This window comes from Carex rostrata, chromosome 4 (genome assembly GCF_964058835.1).
Source record: "Carex rostrata chromosome 4, lpCarRost1.2, whole genome shotgun sequence".
NCBI lineage: Eukaryota > Viridiplantae > Streptophyta > Magnoliopsida > Poales > Cyperaceae > Carex > Carex rostrata.
Window position 1 is genome coordinate 13672914 of NC_135921.1, and position 19868 is coordinate 13692781.

The window sequence follows — 19868 nt, forward strand, 5'->3', positions numbered from 1 at the left end:
ACAAGTGCCCCCCCCGCAACAACCAGTGGTAAAGAAGGCTAGAAGAGCTCCGGAATACAATCAGCCGAGGAATAGATTTTATGAGATTAAAAAAGATGCTGATGGCTTTATGGAAACCCTTGAATGTAAGGTACCCAATTGCAAGAAACCTTTTTTTGTGTATAAGCAAAGTAGTGGTATGAGTAGCTTTAAAAGACATGCCGAAATGCATGAAAAAAAGGGTGAGGAACCAAGCGAAAATGTACCAACGAGACAAATCCAAACCCTTATTAATGCGGATGATACCAGAACCAACCCAAAATTTGATGAAAAAAAATGCTTAGTGAATTGGCCCGATACATAACCCACAAAGAACAACCAATCAGTATGGGTGGTTGCACAGCCTTTGCCCGGTTGGTCATTCGGGGGTGTGCTCAACCAATGTACAAGAGGATGCATCATAGAAAGTTGGTTGGTGAAATAAAAAAAATAGTTTACAACCATAAAAGATGACCTCAAAGGTACATTTGCATATCAATCCAATAAAGTCTCAATTACCTCCGATATATGGACTGCTGGTAAACATGGCCTTGGGTACTCTTGTGTTACTGGGTATTGGATCGATGATCAGTGGGTATTACAAAAGAGGATATTAAGTTTTCGAGTGTTAGATTCCCCGCACACCGCAAATGTAATTTTCAAATCTATTATTGAGGTTTTACAAGAGTATAACCTTAAGAGGGATATGGCTAACAAGGTTTTTTCTATATCTTTCGATAATGCTAGCAACAACATTGCTTCCATTGAAATTTTTAAACGGTCATTAAACCCGATTATGAATGGTGAAATGTTTCACCAAAAGTGTGCTTGTCATATACTTAACCTCGTCGTGAAGGCGGGACTTAAAACATAAGCTATAAAATTATTGATAGTTAAATTTAAGGATGCCCTCAACCACATTGTTTCAAACCATGAAAGAAGACAAGAGTTTGCAAAGTTGTGCGTAACCTATCGACTAAGGAAGTTGAAAGTACCTTGGGATTGTTAGCAGATTTTCAGTCAGATAGCGAACCGCACGCATCCACAAACGAGTTAGTGAGCTATTTAAATATGCGCAACGAAAATGAAAACGTTGACATCATGACGTGGTTGAAGAGGAATCAAAGGTCTTATCCAACACTGGCGATGATGGCCCGCGACGTCTATGCCGTACCCGTGTCAACCGTCCCTTCAGAAAGTTGTTTTAGTTCGGCGAACAGTATCCTCTCCGACAGACGCAGTAAATTGGGTCCACATGTTTTTGAGAAACTTGTGTGCTTGAAAGATTGGATTAATGCTGACGAGCGCAACCAACATCGAGATCAAGAATCATCATCCGCAGCTGATACTGAAGAAAGTGTTACCGAGCCGCAGCCCCAAGCTAATTCAGATTCAGACGGTGCGGAAGAAAGCGAACAATGGTATATGAATCCAAACTACTAGATAGGTAGTGTCGGTATAATTTTCTAACCTCTTTTAATATTTATGGTTATTTTTAAAATTATAATTTCTAAACATTTCAATTAGTTTTTAAATTATTCATTTTAAAGAACAATTACTAATAAAAAAAAAGTTAGAACTCCGCCTATGTTATTTTACATAGCCGGTTCCAAGCCCGGAATAAAGGAGGAGGGTAACTTTTATTTTTTAATCTATTGTTTTTAAATTATTCATAATTATTTTTAATGTAATAAATTAATTTAAGATATTTTTATTTATATTTTATTGTTTTAATTAGAATGAGAATTTGAAAATAAAATAAAATGACTTGCTTAAAGAAATAAATAAATAGATTTGTACTTAGCCGTATAAATATACAAATTTTCGCACGAATAATTTTTATATATAAGGTACAAATTTTATTCATTTATAAATTATAAAGTTGCGACTTGATAATTTCATGTTTATATATACTATATTTAATATCGAACTATTCATATTATAAAAATCGAATTATAAACATGTAATAATATTCGTACAACACTGTAAAAAAAACAAAAAACAAAAAAAACAGAAAAAAAAACATTAAACAAAACAGAAAAAAAAATAAAAAAAACGGAAAAACAAAACAGAAAAAAAACTAAAAAAACAGAAAAAAAAAAAAAACATTAAACAAAACAGAAAAAAAAATAAAAACGGAAAAAAAAAACAGAAAAAAAACTAAAAAAAAAGAAAAAAAAAACAGAAAAAAAAAACAGAAAAAAAAAAACCAAAAGAAAAACAGAAAGAAAAAAAAAATACCCGTACCCTACCCGCCCTACCCGTACCCGAGGTACCCGTACCCGTTACCCGGGACGGGCACGGGTTTGAAACGGGTAGGGTACACTTTTTTAAAACCCTACCCGACCTACCCGTACCCGCCTACCCGACTACCCGCCCTACCCGTACCCGCCCTACCCGACTACCCGCCCTACCCGTACCCGCCCTACCCGTACCCTACCCGAATTCAATCCACTAACCGTGGTCAGTACTTATAGTTGAGAGGTGTTAGTTTGCATCTGATAATGTGGTTATTTCTTGTAGTGTAGGAGGAGGCTCAACTGCTCAAGCAATAAAATTCCGATCGATGAAGATGATTATGCTCCAAAAATTCAATTGTGAGTAATTGTTATTTTTGTTGTTGATGTAAGAAATATTGGGTCCTATCGCCTATTTGAGGTATGAAGAAAATATATGTCAATATATTTTGGGTTTTAATTGAGCTTGGAATTTGTTGCTCAAGGTTTGTAGGGGTACAACGGTAATGCTGGTATTGCCAACAGATGGCACTGATGGAATGGTTAATCCGTTCTTGCATCCAAATGGTGTTTAGATGTAAAAATAGTTGTCAGTATGGTCATGATTTGGAGTTCGGATCCCCTAATGTAATTGTTGTTGTCAGTATGGTCATGATTTGTGTTAATTGCTTGTGGTTTAGGTCACGTTGTTGATATGGATATCCATTTTTTAATTAGGACAAATATGAGAGTATTGCTGATAATATACTGATTATGTACTCAAGAAAGTGAAAACCCATATAAAAGTGCTGGTATGTCTTGCTGATAACTGTTGGTTCGTTAACCCTTCAAACCAAATCTGCTCCCTTAGTGAGTATGTTTTTCTTGTATGTAGAAAGTTTCGGGTTTTATCATGATGTCTCAAGAAAGCAAGGACACTCTACAATTCGCCCTTTCATTCTCTAAGAAAATTACTAAATTAAGTTGAAACTTTTTTATATAGTCAATTATTGCTCTGGCATTTCTTCTGAAACTAAGACCTTCCTTCATCTAATTGCAACAAAATTACAGTATGCCAAGTGGTCATGAGAAGTTCATTTGCATAGGGGATTTTAAAGGATGGGGATATTCACATTGTATTCATGCTTATATAGCAGCTCTTGAAATCATGTAGGTATTTTTTTTTTAATCAAAATAAGCATACAACATTTATTGATATATTGACAGTGATTGTCGATTGTACAGGAGGAATGATTTTCATGGGCGGGAGAATGATTTTCATCTCCAAAGGTCGAGCATCAGCGATGAAATATAGAGAATCAGCGATGAAATTTGAGAAGCAAAGGTCGAGCATGAGTTTCTATAGTACATTATGACAAAGAAGGCATTGAATTTGAAAGTGAAGACGACAACATGTTTTGAATCTATGTACTAGTTTTGGCAATATGAACTAGGGTTGTAACTTTTGTTTTTGAGTGGCAATATGAACTAGTTTTTTTAGTATGGAATGTTGTAAAATTTTGATTTGTTTTGTTAATGGCTGCATGTATAATATAGCTTTTGTCATAGAAAGATAGTGTTATGGGATTGTTTGAAACTATCATTTATATCTGATTGCTTGTGATTTACATCTTCTTTCGCTATAATATAGCTTTTTCATAGAAAGATTGTGTTATGCGATTGTTTCAAACTGTGATTTATATCGATTGCTTGTGATTTACATCTTGAGAAATAGAAATCCACAAGGAAAATGATAATATAAAATAACAATTCTTGCACGCACATGGCATATTGCTTGTTGTTTCTTTTAGAATGACACCAACTTGGGACTAATCTCCACATGACATGCTGTAAGAGATAGAGGATAAGAGATACAAGAGAGATTTGTGAGAATGAATTGTAATTTCGATACAGATACATGTGAGTCTCTACATAGACATGGGTTCCTGCTTTACAACTCTCAGTTTCTTCTAACTAATCCTATACAATGCAAGGTGTAGGCATAACAAAAATACAATAGTAGTAAAATATGAATAATTTGAGTGCACACCCATTTTCATACTACTACATATACGACTGGGAATAAGAAAAATGAGCAAAACAACTTTCTACTTTATACTATGAGGAAGCAATTAATTATCCAACGATGCTAAGCCCCTTTGCTGAGCATATGGCTGTTCTGGTCTTCTTGAGCAACCTGATCTTAACTTCGATTCGCTTAGAACTATTGCTTACTCCAGCATGAGACTTCAACTCCTTTTTCAAGCTCAAAATCCTATTATCTATTGCTTCAATATGAATGAATATGTGCAAACATTGAGACAATTTTTTTAAAATGTGTTGCTACAAAAAGAGAAGTTTGGTTTTATTGTACTAGTCAAGTTGATACTAAAAATTTAATTAACTAGTATAACAAGGTACAAATGCTAAGTCAATAATTTACTCTTTTAAATGGCAAAGGCAAACCCCAGCGTTTCTTTTGATCTTTTTCTCAAAAGAAAATGAGGAAATAATAAAGAGAAAAAAATCTTTCTTTGAGGCCACCTAGCAATGTGATACCTGCGACAGATAGCTTTGGGAGAACTGGTACAAATTTGGAGTTCCTTAGCAGCTTCCGTCAGTGGAAGATGAAAGTATTTTGCTATCTCTTTATGGGGAGTTCCTTAGCGCCTTACCAATATTTCTTACATCAACAACAAAAATAACAATTACTCACAATTGAATTTTTGGAGCATAATCATCTTCATCGATCGGAATTTTGTTGCTTGAGCAGTTGAGCCTCCTCCTACACTACAAGAAAGAACCACATTATCAGATGCAAACTAACACCTCTCAACTATAAGTACTGACCACGGTTGGTACCGATCCAATTTGCAAACCTTAAACACTCTAATTAGACATTTTAATTCTCATATTATCTTCAACAAACCATTGTTATCTGTAATTTTGTGTCTTCTCATATTGAACCTTCTTTTCTTCTCATAATTGGGGCACTATTCCAGCACAACATTGTTTAAAAATGAATAGCCACTGACAGTGGGGCCATAGGGAGACTAACTCTTAAGCCTAATTCATCCACGTTCGGTGGAATAACTGAATTTTAAACCCCCTTACTCTATGGTTTAGGTCTCAACCAAACACCACAACAAATCGGGGTTCAATAAGACCAAAAAGTTCGAACTAAGGCACCTAAGATAACCTATTCCAGACCAAGCAAGTATTAACTATTAAGTGCATAAGCTAATTTAAGAAGAAGTGAACCTGAAAAGGGGAAGAGCGGAGGAGTAGATGAGTCGTCGGAGCAACCTCGAGTTGGGATGACCTGGAGTAACGCTAACCAGGGAGAGGCAGCCAAACAGGAGGACCACTATGGAGAGGCGAGGCACAGTGGTGATCTCTCGTAAGGCTGAGAAGGAGATTGAGAGATTGAGCAAGGCACAGGAGTTCGAACGAGAGAGGGATAGAGAGAGAAAGAGCGCAAACGAGAGAGGGATAGAGAGCGGAGAGAGAGATTGAGCGGAGATAGAGCACCGATTTTGCGTTTTCTTCAAACGAGAGATTGAGCGGAGAAGAGAGACAGATTGAGCGGGGAGAGAGAGAGACGGACGGATTAATTGAAACAGAGCCCTTTTTTTGTTCCTTCAATTTAAATCAGCGCCTCATCAAGGCACAAATCTAAATTCAGATCTAACGTCTCGCAGAGTTGGCAGCACTTCGCTGAAATGCTGCTGGCAGCAAATTAGCTGAGATTTTTATTTTTATCTAAAAAATAAATAATTTTATTATAAATAATCACGTTTTTCAAAAAAATTTATTTCTACCCAAACCGCATATATTTTGTGCGGCCCGAATTAAAAATTCGGACCGTATAGAATATATGCAGTCCGAAAAAAAAAAAAATTTTTTTTTTTTGGATTTAAAAATTCGGACCGCCTAGAATATTTGCGGTCCAAAAATTTAATTTTTTTTTTTTTGCTTTTTTCAAATGGCCTAGGCAATATTTGAGTGATAATATCTCACGATTTGTTTAGAGATTTTGAATGAAACTTCACAGTCTTGTTCTACGATGTCGGTCAATTTTCATGAATTTTGAAGATGTTTTCCTATGTTAACCAGGGATGCAAAGTTGGACTCAGAAGCACTCCTTTAACAGTTCGGGCAATTTTTGAGTGATGATATCTCATGATCTGTTCAGAGATTTTAAATAAAATTTCACAGACTTGTTCTACGATGTCAAGAATATATGTCGGTCAATTTTCATGAATTTTGAAAATGGTTTCCTATGTTAACCAGAGATGCAAAGTTGGACTCAGAAGCACTCCTTTAGCAGTTCGGGCAATTTTTGAGTGATGATATCTCACGATCTGTTCAAAGATTTTAAATAAAACTTCACAGACTTGTTTTACGATGTCAATAATACGTGTCGGTCAATTTTCATGAATTTTGAAAATGGTTTCCTATGTTAACCAGAGATGCAAAGTTGGACTCAGAAGCACTCATTTAGCTGCGGGCAATTTTTGAGTGATGATGTCTCACGATCTGTTCAGAGATTTTAAATAAAACTTCACAGACTTATTCTACCATGTCAAGACTACATGTCGGTCAATTTTCATGAATTTTGAAAATGGTTTCCTATGTTAACCAGAGATGCAAAGTTGGACTCAGAAGCACTCATTTAGCAGTTCGGGCAATTTTTGAGTGATGATATCTCACGATCTGTTCAGAGATTTTAAATAAAACTTCACAGACTTGTATTCTTGACCGATATGTATTCTTGAAAATTGACCGACATGTATTCTTGACATCGTAGAACAAATCTGTGAAGTTTTATTTAAAATATCTGAACAGATCGTGAAATATCATTACTCAAAAATTGCCCGAACGGCTAAAGGAGTGTTTCTGACTCCAACTTTGCATCCCTGGTTAACATAGGAAAACATCTTCAAAATTCATGAAAATTGACCGACATGTAGTCTTGACATCGTAGAACAAGACTGTGAAGTTTCATCCAAAATCTCTAAACAGATCGTGAGATATTATCACTCAAAAATTGCCTAGGCCATTTGAAAAAAGAAAAAAAAAATTAAATTTTCAGACCGCAAATATTCTAGGCGGTCCGAATTTTTAAATCCAAAAAAAAAAAAAAAAATTTCGGACCGCATATATTCTATACGGTCCGAATTTTTAATTCGGGCCGCACAGAATATATGCGGTTTGGGTAGAAATAAAAATTTTCGAAAAACGTGGTTATTTATAATAAAATTATTTATTTTTTGGGTAAAAATAAAAATCTCGAGCAAATTAGCCATACTCTATGTATATGTATATGTATATGTATATGTAGGAGGGATCAAGTTACAACAAGTTACCACAACCATTTTTTACATTTTCAAAGTCCAAATCGTCGATCCAAACCGTTCAACATGATCTCCACAATAAAATGTGCTTCCAGATCAAATTTTACTTTTTTTGGAATTTGTTTACTATTTATTAAGATGGGTACAAAAACTAGTCAAATTCAGACCATTGAATTTTACCCATCTTAATAAATAGTAAAAAAATTCCAAAAAAAGTAAAATTTGATCTGGAAGCACATTTTATTGTGGAGATCATGTTGAACGGTTTGGATCGACGATTTGGACTTTGAAAATGCAAAAAATGGTTGTGGTAACTTGTTGTAACTTGATCCCTCCTCATGTATATACAATATATGTATATCAAATTTGATCTCGGCTGGAAAATCAGCAAGTCTGGACTGATACAGAGACCAAACTGCAAAAGTAATTACACCAGGATTTAGAAAAATACACAGAATTGACATAAATTTTAATTTATTTGGATTTTTCTACAGTTAGTTATGAATTTCCAAAGTTCAGCTTTCAAAAAAACTTTAAACAACCATAACTTTGGCTAGGAAAGTCGGATTTGAGCATATGACCACTTTTTGAAAGGACGAGACAGATTCGAGTATCGCCTCGAGGCTAACCCCAGAGCATTTGAAGCATCAAAATTGCAAAAAAGCATCGTTTAATGCCTCAAAAATTCAGTTTAAGTTTTCGTTCAACGGTAGGCATACAACGATCGGTATTTTGTTTATAAACGTAGTATAGGTTTTTTTTATAATATATGTATAATATATGTATATATAATATAATATAATATATGTATATGTATATATAATATAATATAATATATGTATATATGTATATATGTATATATTATACATATATTATAAAAAAAATGAGTTTATAAAAAATATAAAAAAATTGGAGACCGAATCCCCAATTCGGTCTCAAGAAAAATAGCTTTGAACATTGTTGGCCGCACAAAAAGTGAAAAAAAGCCTACATACCGAATTGGCAATTCGGTGTGAGGGAAAAGCAAATGTGGAGACCGAATGGCCATTTCGGTCTTTGTGATTTTTGAAAAAAAACTAATCATGCTACTTTGCTAAATTTCATTTAATTAATTATGGTTTATAACAAAAAAGGTTAAAAAAAAAACCCGGGCCGCAGAAAATATCTGCGGTTTGAAATAAAAATTCGAAACTGTAAATTTTTTTCGCAGTTTGGATATTTTTAAAATTTTAATTGAACTCTGATTATTTTTAATAAAATATTTTATAAAATAAGTAAAAATAAAAATATCGGATGGACCATTGATTGCCATATTATTTCATGCATTGTTAATATTTCAATGCATTTGCTGGAGGTGATACTCTATCATGTTTAAGAACTCTTTTTTTTATTAATTAATAAGTACAATAATTATTTTATTACTAATTCTGTCTGACCGTAATAGTCTGTAACGTTCTCTATGACGTCGAGAGAACATCATAAACTATCACATTTCGCCGTTTGGAACTTGGAAGCGGTAAAATCAATTTAACAATGGCCAGCTTCCTATCGCGGCGTCTCCTCTTCCTGCTCCGCCGACAAAACCTCACTACCTATCCCCTCCAATCAGGCCTCCCCTCTCGCCTCCTTTCCTCTTCCCCTTCCACCCCTTCCCTCGACTCCGCTCTACCTTACTCCCGCGGCTCCACCCATGCCGAGCAAAATTTCGACTCGTGGGTCTCACGCCTCTCTCCCGGCTTCACCTCCGACGATCTCGCCATGGCCATTCGCGCTGAGCCCGATCCCGACCTAGCCCTAGATCTCTTCCGCTGGGCCTCCCTCCGTCCCCGCTACAACCACTCGGCCTCCTCATACCACGCCACCCTCTCCACCGCCATATCCTCCCGCCGAATCCCTTGTTGATGAGATCCTCTCCGGTGCGTGCCCTCCTGATCTTCCCCTCTTCAACACCAGCATCAGGTTCTGTTGTTCCCGCCGCCATTTATTCTCTCGCGCATTTGATGTTTATAAAAAGATGCGAAATTCTCCTCGTACTTGTGCACCTAATCTGGAGACCTACACCATGCTTTTATCGGCTGTCATTCGCCGGTTAGGGAAGCCTCCCATCTGTTACATTTATCTCCGATCTGTGCGATCCCTGGCCAGGGAATTAAAGTCATCTGGGATCATTCCTGACACCTTCTTGCTTAATTTGATAATCAAGGCTTATTGTCGATGCTTGGAAATAGACGATGCTCTCACTGTGTTCAGAGAAATGCCTCTATACAACTGCCAGCCGAATGATCTTACGTATGGTTATCTAGTTAAGGGCTTGTGTGAGAAGGGACGGGTTAACCGTGGAATGGACATGTTTTGTGAAATGAGGGAGAAAGGGCATGTCCCGACTGGTGGGGTCTACAATGTATTGGTCTCAAGTATTGCATTGGAGAGTAGGTTTGTGGATGCGATTAAGGTAGTTTTTGACATGTTGGAGAATAAAAGGCAGCCAGATTTGTTGACTTATAGGACTCTAATGGAAGGCTTGTGCAGAGAGGGGCGGGCTGAGGAGGCATTTGAATTGCTCGAAGAGTTGAGGAAAAGGAGAGGAGCAATGGAGAGACAGGTCTACTCTGATTTGCTTGATGGGCTGCACTGGATTTGCCAGCCTAACAAACAACAGGATGCTAAAGTGAAAGATAGTTTAAATCAGAGTGATTCTTTGGATTGATGGGATAAGTACTTGCGGAATAGAGACAAATCAATAGTATGTGTCTGGAACAACTATGAGTAGTCGCTAGGCTTGCATTTTGTAAGTTAACTGTTTCAGTTTAATGAAATGGGCGCCAAGTCTTTTATTAAAAAAAAAAATATAGAGACAAATGAATGAGCTTAGAAGAATATAATGTTAAATGTATGGCTTCCAAAAGCTCTATTCACAATCTATGACCAGGATACGAGTTGTATTTGGCTGTAAGAAGTGAGCTGTTTTGGGGGTTTGAAGGACATGCTCTGTGCTGCTTACTGTGACAATGCTGAAATGAAAAGATAATATGCAATTGGTTTGTGAAATTCATTTCAGCAAGTGGATAGATATCTTGTATATAGATTTTTGTTCTATTTTGTAACTGCATGTAGATCAGACCAGAATACTTTTTTTTTTGTCATAATCATCACTTTTGCTGTTATATGTTTGTCATTTTGTTGCTTGGAGTTTGTGAACACTAACTGGAGATTACCTGATGGAAATGACATTTGTTTCAAAGTTGATTTAGTAGTGTCAAGACCGAAAAGAAGTCCAAATCATTTTTCCGTGCAACATAAGTAGCGTGTCATTTGGACCATCAACAAGGAAAACTTTGCACGTAGATCTGTGGTCAGCTAGTTATTGCTGCATTCGCTACTAAAAACTGCTCCATAGTAACAGAAATTTCAGTATGCCCTGTTCCTTTGTGTCTAAGCCCACAGCACCAATGCCAATGTCATTAAGTGTAATAGTGAATTAATTTCACCTTCAGATCCCTCTACCCTTTTCTTTTCTCTCCGCTATTAAGAGCACCTCTTATAAACATTCTGCTTTAGTTTCAGTTCAGGGTTAGTTGAAATTTTTGTTGTTCAGTTGAGGTTTATTTGTATGAGACAAAATACTAGATTGGTACATACTATTAAGGTCTGATACTGGTGTGACATGGTAGAATTATAATTGTGAACTTCTTTATTTTTTAGTTTGCTACTCAGTTAATTGTAGTTTCCGTTTCTTGATTGAATTTAGATCTATTATTTTAGGCCAGCGAAGCATACAGATTACTTGATTGTATTTTTGAGGATTCTATAAAACAGATCAAGGACTTGTATGTGGTGTATCTCACAAAAAATGTCAGTGTAACGGGTCAGATGGGAACATAACTTGCTGCTCTGTCCCAGACATAGCCAATAGCAAACCAGAAAGGATTGGAACTGATCTTCTAACCCATTGAGAGGAAATACCGGATGCAGTGAAGTTTGACTTAGAATGTTACCTGTATATTTTAGTTAGCAATGCTAATTGCTAAGACCGAATATTGAGAGATATCATTGCAGATGTCAATATATTACTTCTTTACTAGATGTTAGCTTGCAGAATGAAACTACCTCATTCATGGTCTTCGTGATTTTACCTAGAAATATAAGATCATTACATGATAGCAGCTCAAATTTCCTTTTTATGCTCTTTTGCAGCTTTGAAGTGCTTCCTGGCTGCTCCGTAACAATTTGTTAGATTTTCTTTTTGTAAAAAATAAACATAATGTTCCAGAAGAAAGGTTCTTTCAGTGGTGAAAACTGAAAAGGTACTTCAGATGGTGAATAATGTTAGTGCTACTGGACAGCCTGCTTTCAATTTTAAAATATTTGTTAGTATCATTTCTGTTTCAATAGTGGTTTGGTCTATTTTCCTTTTAAATCAAGGCGCTACAATATACACTTGCATTACAATTTAATTGAATATGTTCTAATGATTGTTGGAATTTATTTCATTTAAATTTTCATATTTGAGATCCTTTTCAAAAATTCTAATATTTACTTTAGAAGACTTCTTAACTTACTAAACTATAGCAGGGCCTAGTAAAATGCGTGTTTCATTTCTTTTATGATGAATTTTAAGCGGTGCACTCATTCACTTCACATACAGATGTTGGCACTGGTGCAGTTTGCTGTTAATTGTAGGGTTGAGGTATATCTTTTTATGCTTTGCAAGGAAATTTTGCTAAACAGGGGTATTTTTAGTAATATGTGCTCATAAAAGAGTATGATAGAAATGGTAAGCATTTGTACTTTCATTTGCTTATGCTAATCAAGGGCATTTTGATATTTTGATGGACTGAACTGCAATATCTTTTTTTCTGTGCCCTTTGCTAAATAAGGGTGTTGTGGTCATTATATGGACAGAATTGCAATAGTGTTGATTGTTTGATGTTCATTTTTTTAATTATATGACATTGAGATGACGACTGAATTGTTTGTGTAATAAAATTGAGGTATCTGCTAGGCAAGGACCTTTTGGTCATTTCTGCCTTAATCAAAGGTTTACTGTTAATGGTTTCTAAAAGGGTCCTGAACATAATATATATGCAGGGGCCGGTTTTGCTGATTATTTTGCAGTGTTATATGATGGCCGTTCGCTTTGTTTCTATGTAATTTTCATTTCTTCACAGTTTCAGGCATTCTGTGATGGATGCTAGGATTTTTGCATCCAATTCCTCTTATATTGGTAGGCAAGTTAATTTACCTCACAGTTATTAGATCTGACATTGCCTTTGTAGTTAGTGTTATAAGTCAATTCATGCATGCAATACATACCAGTCACTTGAATACAATTGATATAATACTAAGATATCTCAAATGCATATTTCCTTTATCAATCACTTGAGGTCATGGAATTTGGATGCAAAATAATAATTCTAATGATGTGGTTGGTTATTCTGATGCATATTGAACCGATAGCTGCAACAGAAAATCAACCATCGAATTTTGTACTTTTGTAGGTGACAACTTGGTCATTTGGAGGAGTAAGAAACAAAATGTTATGGCAAGATCAAGTGCGGAAGCATAATATCAGGTCATGGCATCCACGGTGAGTGAGCTCATCTGGATTAAACAATTACTTAGCGATATGAAGATAAAGCACACAAGGAAAATGCAAATGTACTGTGACAATAAGCTGCATGACATATTGCATCCAATTCGGTGTTCCATGAAAGAAAAAAACACATAAAGGTCGACTGTCACTTTGTCAGAGAAAAAGTAAAATAAGGAGAAATAGATTCGTAAGAAGCAAAGAGCAATTGACAGATGTTTTCACTAAACCACTCGACAAAGCCAACCATCTAAACATACTTAACAAGTTGGACTCAATCAATTTATTCGAGTCCAACTTAACAGGGAGTGCTGAGAAATAGCTTCAGAATATTCAGAATATTCATCATAGGCTAGTTTAGGCAACAAATATGCTAGCATCCATCTTGTAGCTGTCAATTAGCTATTTGTGGTACCTAGCTCAATTATGTATTTAGAGTGTAAATAGGTAACAAATCCAGCAATTGTAATTAGGAATAAACCCAACGGCTAGTAGGAGTAAATTAGGAATTAGCCTAACAGCTAGTAGGAATACTTATGTCGATTAGGCTATAAATACCCTTGAATACATGATGTAAAAATCAGAACAACAATCAATAGAATCACTATTAATCCATTCTCTATTAAACTTTAAAATTCAATAAGTACAAAGTTATAACATTCCCCTATTTTTTCAATAAGGGATTCCAAACTACCCGAATTACTAATCCTACATTATTCAATATAATACGTAAAATCGGTCTCAATCATATCCTGTGGAACTTAATTGGGGCACCGTACTGAGGATGTACCATAAAAACAGTGTACGGAGCATGCTGGTATTTTTCTGACAGCTCAAATTTGAAATGCTGGAGAATCATACTCAACCCCATCTTAGCCTCAAGAAGTGCAAAATTCTGGCCAATACATATACGTGGGCCCCACCCGAAGGGAAAGAAGGCTAACTGCCCATCCTTTGTTGCCTTTGAGATACCTTCAGCAAATCGTGTTGGTTTGAACTCGGCTACATCAGGGCCCCATATGTCAGGATCATGATGGATAAATAGTATTGGCAATGCTAGATGCACACCAGGTGGAAAGGTAACATCGCCAAGTTGCATGGTTTTGTATGTTTGACGGATAAGCATAGTTACGGGAGAGTACAGGCGAAGCGCCTCATATAGTATCATGGTCACCTAAAATTGATATTAATTAAGAACATGAATAACAAAATGTAAAGGTGAGTTCTTAGAACAACTATTGTAGTTATCATTATAGTAAGAAGTCCCCCCTTCTGAGTTCATAAAAAAACCAAGATAATTAACTTGCAGTTAGAGCAACTTTATCCCTTAGTCCATAACCATTATTATGATGACTTTATTAGGATACACGTATGCCTTGGCACAATTAGAAACTGTTGTAAGGCAAGGTATCGTAATTGTCCAATACCCATCACCAAAAAGAATAATAAAACAGGTTTAATGGTATACATGTATCATGTATGCCTTGGTATTATCAGAAACTGTTGTAGGGATGCATGGAATCATAATTGTAAATGCCATTCTCATATTGTGAAAACATGATCTCTTTGCATATTAATATTTAAAACTCACAATTTTTAGTCGGCTTAAGCCATCAAAATCAGGCTTTTTCTTCCCAAAATGTTGCAAGACCTCCTCACGCGCCCTTTCTTGCCATTCAGGATGCATGCTCAACACGACCATAGTCCAGGTCAGCAGCACTGATGTTGTCTCCTGTCCCGCAAAATAAAATAGTTTGCACTCTTCTATCACATCGTTAGTTGTCATCCCAAGACTTGAGTCTGATTTCCCGTTTTGCCCGATTTCCCTCATGTTTGATTCTAACAAAAGACCAAGCAGGTCATCTTTTGTGGTCTCTCCATTTTGGATAGCATTCTCCCTTTTCGCAATAATGCCCATGAGTAGTGTTCGGACCTCTCTTCCGATCTGCTTCATCCTCCTATTGTTTTCAGTTGGTAGGTACCTGTGACAACAGTGAACAAGACCTAATATCATTTCATAATTTTGCAAAGAATATTGACACTTACCCTGGTACCTTGGCAAGGCTTAAACTGGAAGTAGTAATAAGAGGTGCATATTTAGTGGTTAATCACTGTTACCATTTCCGTATTTGTTTGTTTGTTTGCATGTTTATTTGTTTTTGTTTTTAATTTAGCTCTTAAACCTGGTTACACAATACTGCTATAATATCTGAAGAATTGCAGAACATAGAAAAAAAGATACTATATGTTTATTTTCAAGTTAAATAATATCCACAAATTTATAGTAATAGTACACATGAAAGGCATAATTCAGCAGAGGAAAATTGGTCAACTGCTGCACTTCGTTTTGTCTTGTACACGAATCATGAAACTGATTACAAATTACAAAATTATTTTCTAAATAAAAGCCAAAATACCGAGGTAAAGAGACTCATACCAGTTGAATGGCAAGAACAATGTTGGAACAGCTTTGATGATACACTCAGCCATCTCACTTTGCAGCTGAAAAATGCGTCTCCCTTCCAAGTAGCTACTGCCAAATGCTGCTCTTGAAATGACATCTCCTGTTAAATTTTGCATCTCTGGCCAAACATCGAGCTCAAATGACCCATCAGGCCCCACTAAGTTCTCCCATCTGTCAACTAGCTCATCACAACAGGCAGAGAATGCTGGCACCATCATCTGAAAAGGAAAAGGTTTTTATTGGCTTCCCATTAGGAATAATTAAAATGTAGTATCCCCACAATCAATATTTAAAACATTAAATTAATAATTCTATTTCTAAAACTTGCGGTGTTAAACTTGACATCATAAAACTGAATGGTTGCTATAGAAATCGTACTTTTTTTAAAAAAAATTATTTTTATTTTTATTTTTATCATTAATTGCTAAAATGACATGAGTCCATGGTACTATGCATATCACGGGTTGTTACCGTGCTACGGCTCTATATTCGAGTTTTCAAATCCTAACGGTCGATCCGAACCGTTCATCTTGTTCTCCATATTAATATGTATTTGGAGACCAAATTTTACATTTTTTGAAATTTTTTTACTATTTTTTTAGATATTTAGAAAATTACTTGATCTGAAAATTCTGGACCATCAAAAAACAGTGATTTTCAATAAATCTAAAAAAATAGTAAAAAAATTTCAAAAAATATAAAATTTGGTCTCCAAACACATATTAATATGGAGAACAAGATGAACGGTTCGGATCGACCGTTAGGATTTGAAAACTCGAATATAGAGTCGTAGCATGGTGCCAAATCGTAATATGCATAGTACCATAGACTCACTCAAATGACATTAATAAATTAACAGTCTCCTACATATTAATTGATATGAAAGGATAAACTGAGACCAGCAGTACCAATTTAATACAAAATTATATAGAGCACATCATAAACCACTACAATGCCAATACGAGAGCAAACTATTGGTTCCCATGTCACTAATACTATTCACCAACATTGCTCCTATTTTTTTCCCCACAAATACAAGAAAGGTGCCAACCAAAGTTTTTTGAATGAAAGAAGAGTGAGTCTATGGTACTATGCATATCACGGGTTGTTACCGTGCTACGGCTCTATATCCGAGTTTTCAAATCCTAACGGTTGATCCGAACCGTTCATCTTGTTCTCCATATTAATATGTGTTTGGAGACCAAATTTTACATTTTTTGAAAAAAATTTACTAATTTTTTAGATATTTAGAAAATCACTTGATCTGAAAATTCTGGACCATCCAAAAACAGTGATTTTTAATAAATCTAAAAAAATAGTAAAAAAATTTCAAAAAATGTAAAATTTGGTCTCCAAACACATATTAATATGGAGAACAAGATGAACGGTTTGGATCGACCATTAGGATTTGAAAACTCAAATATAGAGCCGTAGCACGGTAACAAATCGTAAAATGCATAGTACCATAGACTCACTCATGAAAGAATTTTATGTGGAACGTTTCATTAACTTAGCAGCTAAGCACCTATATATATATCACAAAAGTAAGAACCAGGTACATATCGAAAGAATTTATTACTTTCCTATGTTTGATTTTATGGCATAAATTACCTTTAACTTCTCTACATGAAAGGCAGGATTGAGAAGTCTTCTATGCTTAGCCCATTTCTCCTCTTCATAATTGACAAGCCCGTCAGCTAATAGCCGAACGAATGGGTTTGTTTTTTGTTTCTGAAAGTGCCCGAATTTATTGGATAGAATTTCTCTCACCAATTCTGGATCCCTGATTGTAATTCTGGGGATGGGCCCAAACCAAGTAAAAGACTGTTTGCCTGTGTTTTGTTAAAGTGAAATCAATAATTTTCATCCAACAAGTTAAAGATCGTCAATGAATAATTAATTATCCGTCGGTGATGAAGTTTAATTTGGGATATTGCAATTTAAAATATAATTCCGTCGTAATTCACCCATCAAAACTAAGAAAAAATAAATGAGGGATTCAAAGTTGGGACCAAATTCTTTCATGCTGCGATGAAGCAGAGGCGCAACACGAGGGATAATATCGTGCGAAAATGGCATGGGCTTGGCGCGCGCTTCTTTGTTGAGCCGGATGTTCTCCTTCATATCACCATCAAGGGACCGGTACACGGTACCCCGCAGACCTTGCTTCCTAAGCGCCTGGTCCAGGCGCCTCGGCCTAAGCCACGTTGAATGGACTTGGGTCGCTCCCCATACGAGAAGCATGGAAAACGCGCCTATGAAAACACTCCATATCCACAGGTTGGGGTTGGATCCAAATTGTGAAAATATTTGTTGCATCTTTCACTGCGGTTATGATCGAGTATATTATATTACAGCTGAATTAAGAAACAATTTTGAGAGAATCGAAGTGGGTATCCCTAATAAAAAGGGAGGAGAATATAGGAGAGTATGGCTTGGAAACCAAGCCAGCCGCCAGGTGTATCTTTCAACCCTGCGTTTCTCGAAGACAATGACATCATTGCGTTCCTATCTTTCTGTCTAAATTGTTTTAAGTTTTACCGATCAGTCTAATATCATGTGGAGTTCCGTTACTTTTGGTACGCTGTGTTGCTCCCCTTTCTCCGATAGTGTATACTTCCCGAAAATTATGTATTTCTCCAAAATATAAAAATTCACGAATATGCTCCAATTAAAAATATATTACAGATATAGACTTCTCCCGTTCTCCGTGAGTGGGTGACAACTGAGAAGTAGAAATAAATGAAAAAAATTATGGAAGTGAAAGTAGTCACTTTATTTGAAATAACAAAATGCAACTTTGGAAGAATAGAAACTAAAAACACCACGTCAACTAATTTCTCTCCTTAATTATAAACATCCAACCAAATAAAATTAATTTATGAAATATTTTCCTTTCGCCTTTTTCTTCTTCTGTCCTCTATCTAAGTTTCAAGCAAATATTTTATTTCTAGAAATTAAAATTTTAATTCTTCATAAAATTTCTTCCAGAAATAGATGAAAATCCATCTTGATCACATATTGCTAAAGTTTACTCATACAGTTCCATTGATTTTTTTTTTTTTTTTAAAGTTTTGATTTTTTAATTTCTAAAACAAAATCTCCAAACAAGGTCCAAAGACAGGGACAGACCCACACACAGTCAGATGGGGCAGCTATCCCTCTTTGGATTTTGAAATTCAGTGAAAAAATACATATCTGGTCCCACTTTGCTTCTCTCTGAAAATTGTTTTGCCCCTCTCTGAAATTGAAAAGTCCGTTAGACCAGTCCGAAAACACTGTTAATGAGAATTTTTGTTGATTTATAGAAATTTACGAATCCATACCAACTTTATTATTTTTAATATGTAAAATGATAATATTTTGTTGTATTTTTATTATGTAAGACTATTATTTTTATTGTTTCTTATTATGTTAATTGTTTATTTTATCTAGTACATGATTAGTTAATAAGTTTGGACTAATAAGTTACTTTAATTTAATTCCTGCTCCTCCCTAACAAAAATCCTGTATCCTCCCCCTATTCAAAACCAAAGTCCATATCATTTTCTTGCACAAGTTGTGACCGCATCTCTTCTCTCTTCACGCGCGAACTAAATGCCCCCTCAATCCTCAAGTACATCTATATTGAATGCATTTATTGTCTGCTATTAATTGCAAAGTGTAATTTTGAGAAACAAGCCAAACACAACGAGTGTTGTCTTCAACCAGGGTGTTTTTAAGCCTAAAACGAAAATTTCCTTTTTCTGGAAATTGTTAATTTTTATTCCATAACAAGGGTTCTCCTACTAAAGTACTAATAGGGTTTATCCAAAATTAATTGTTAGTGTTAACTTCTTATTTGTATTTTGTACAGTGTTTTGCTGCCCCACCAAAATTGTTGATTCTTCCGACCCAGAAATCCCGGTTCGGAGAGAAATTATTTAATTAATATATCTAACCAGATAAGGAAAGATTGGAAATTCATAGGGAAAATTTGTCGAGTTTCTAGGTTCTAGCTACTGTTGTTTTGTCACAGTCTCACAGATCATAGATGGAAATCTTCGTCTTCTTCTCTGCATTGTAGAGCAAACAAAACAGAGATGGCAAAACATATTGATTTTTTATTGAACCAATTGCAGAGCCAATTAACTTTGCAACTCATGAGATTTTTTGTGGCCTGATCGTAGCGAACATACATTTTCATCATTTTTTTTGAGTGAGTCTATGGTACTATGCATATT

General features: G+C 35.5%; 1 protein-coding gene, 1 long non-coding RNA gene and 1 pseudogene across 3 annotated transcripts; 2 read left to right on the forward strand and 1 right to left on the reverse strand.

The window, feature by feature from the left end:
- Positions 1 to 2908: 2908 nt before the first annotated feature.
- LOC144553178 (uncharacterized) lies at positions 2909 to 3858 on the forward strand. Its single transcript, XR_013511334.1, has 2 exons — positions 2909 to 3408; positions 3480 to 3858. It is a non-coding gene; the product is annotated as an uncharacterized LOC144553178 (long non-coding RNA).
- A 5266-nt stretch (positions 3859 to 9124) lies between these two features.
- On the forward strand, positions 9125 to 11546 carry LOC144553505 (uncharacterized; annotated as a pseudogene). Its single transcript, XR_013511382.1, has 2 exons — positions 9125 to 11058; positions 11354 to 11546. The product of XR_013511382.1 is annotated as an uncharacterized LOC144553505 (transcript).
- Positions 11547 to 13777: 2231 nt separating this feature from the next.
- On the reverse strand, positions 13778 to 17999 carry LOC144553506 (cytochrome P450 CYP72A616-like). Its single transcript, XM_078301693.1, has 5 exons — positions 17658 to 17999; positions 17257 to 17477; positions 15619 to 15863; positions 14773 to 15163; positions 13778 to 14355 (listed from the first exon to the last, which is right to left on the reverse strand). Exons 1-5 carry the CDS (start codon positions 17962 to 17964, stop codon positions 13927 to 13929), a joined length of 1593 nt encoding a protein of 530 aa, XP_078157819.1. The 5' UTR covers positions 17965 to 17999; the 3' UTR covers positions 13778 to 13926.
- Between the last annotated feature and the right edge of the window lie 1869 nt (positions 18000 to 19868).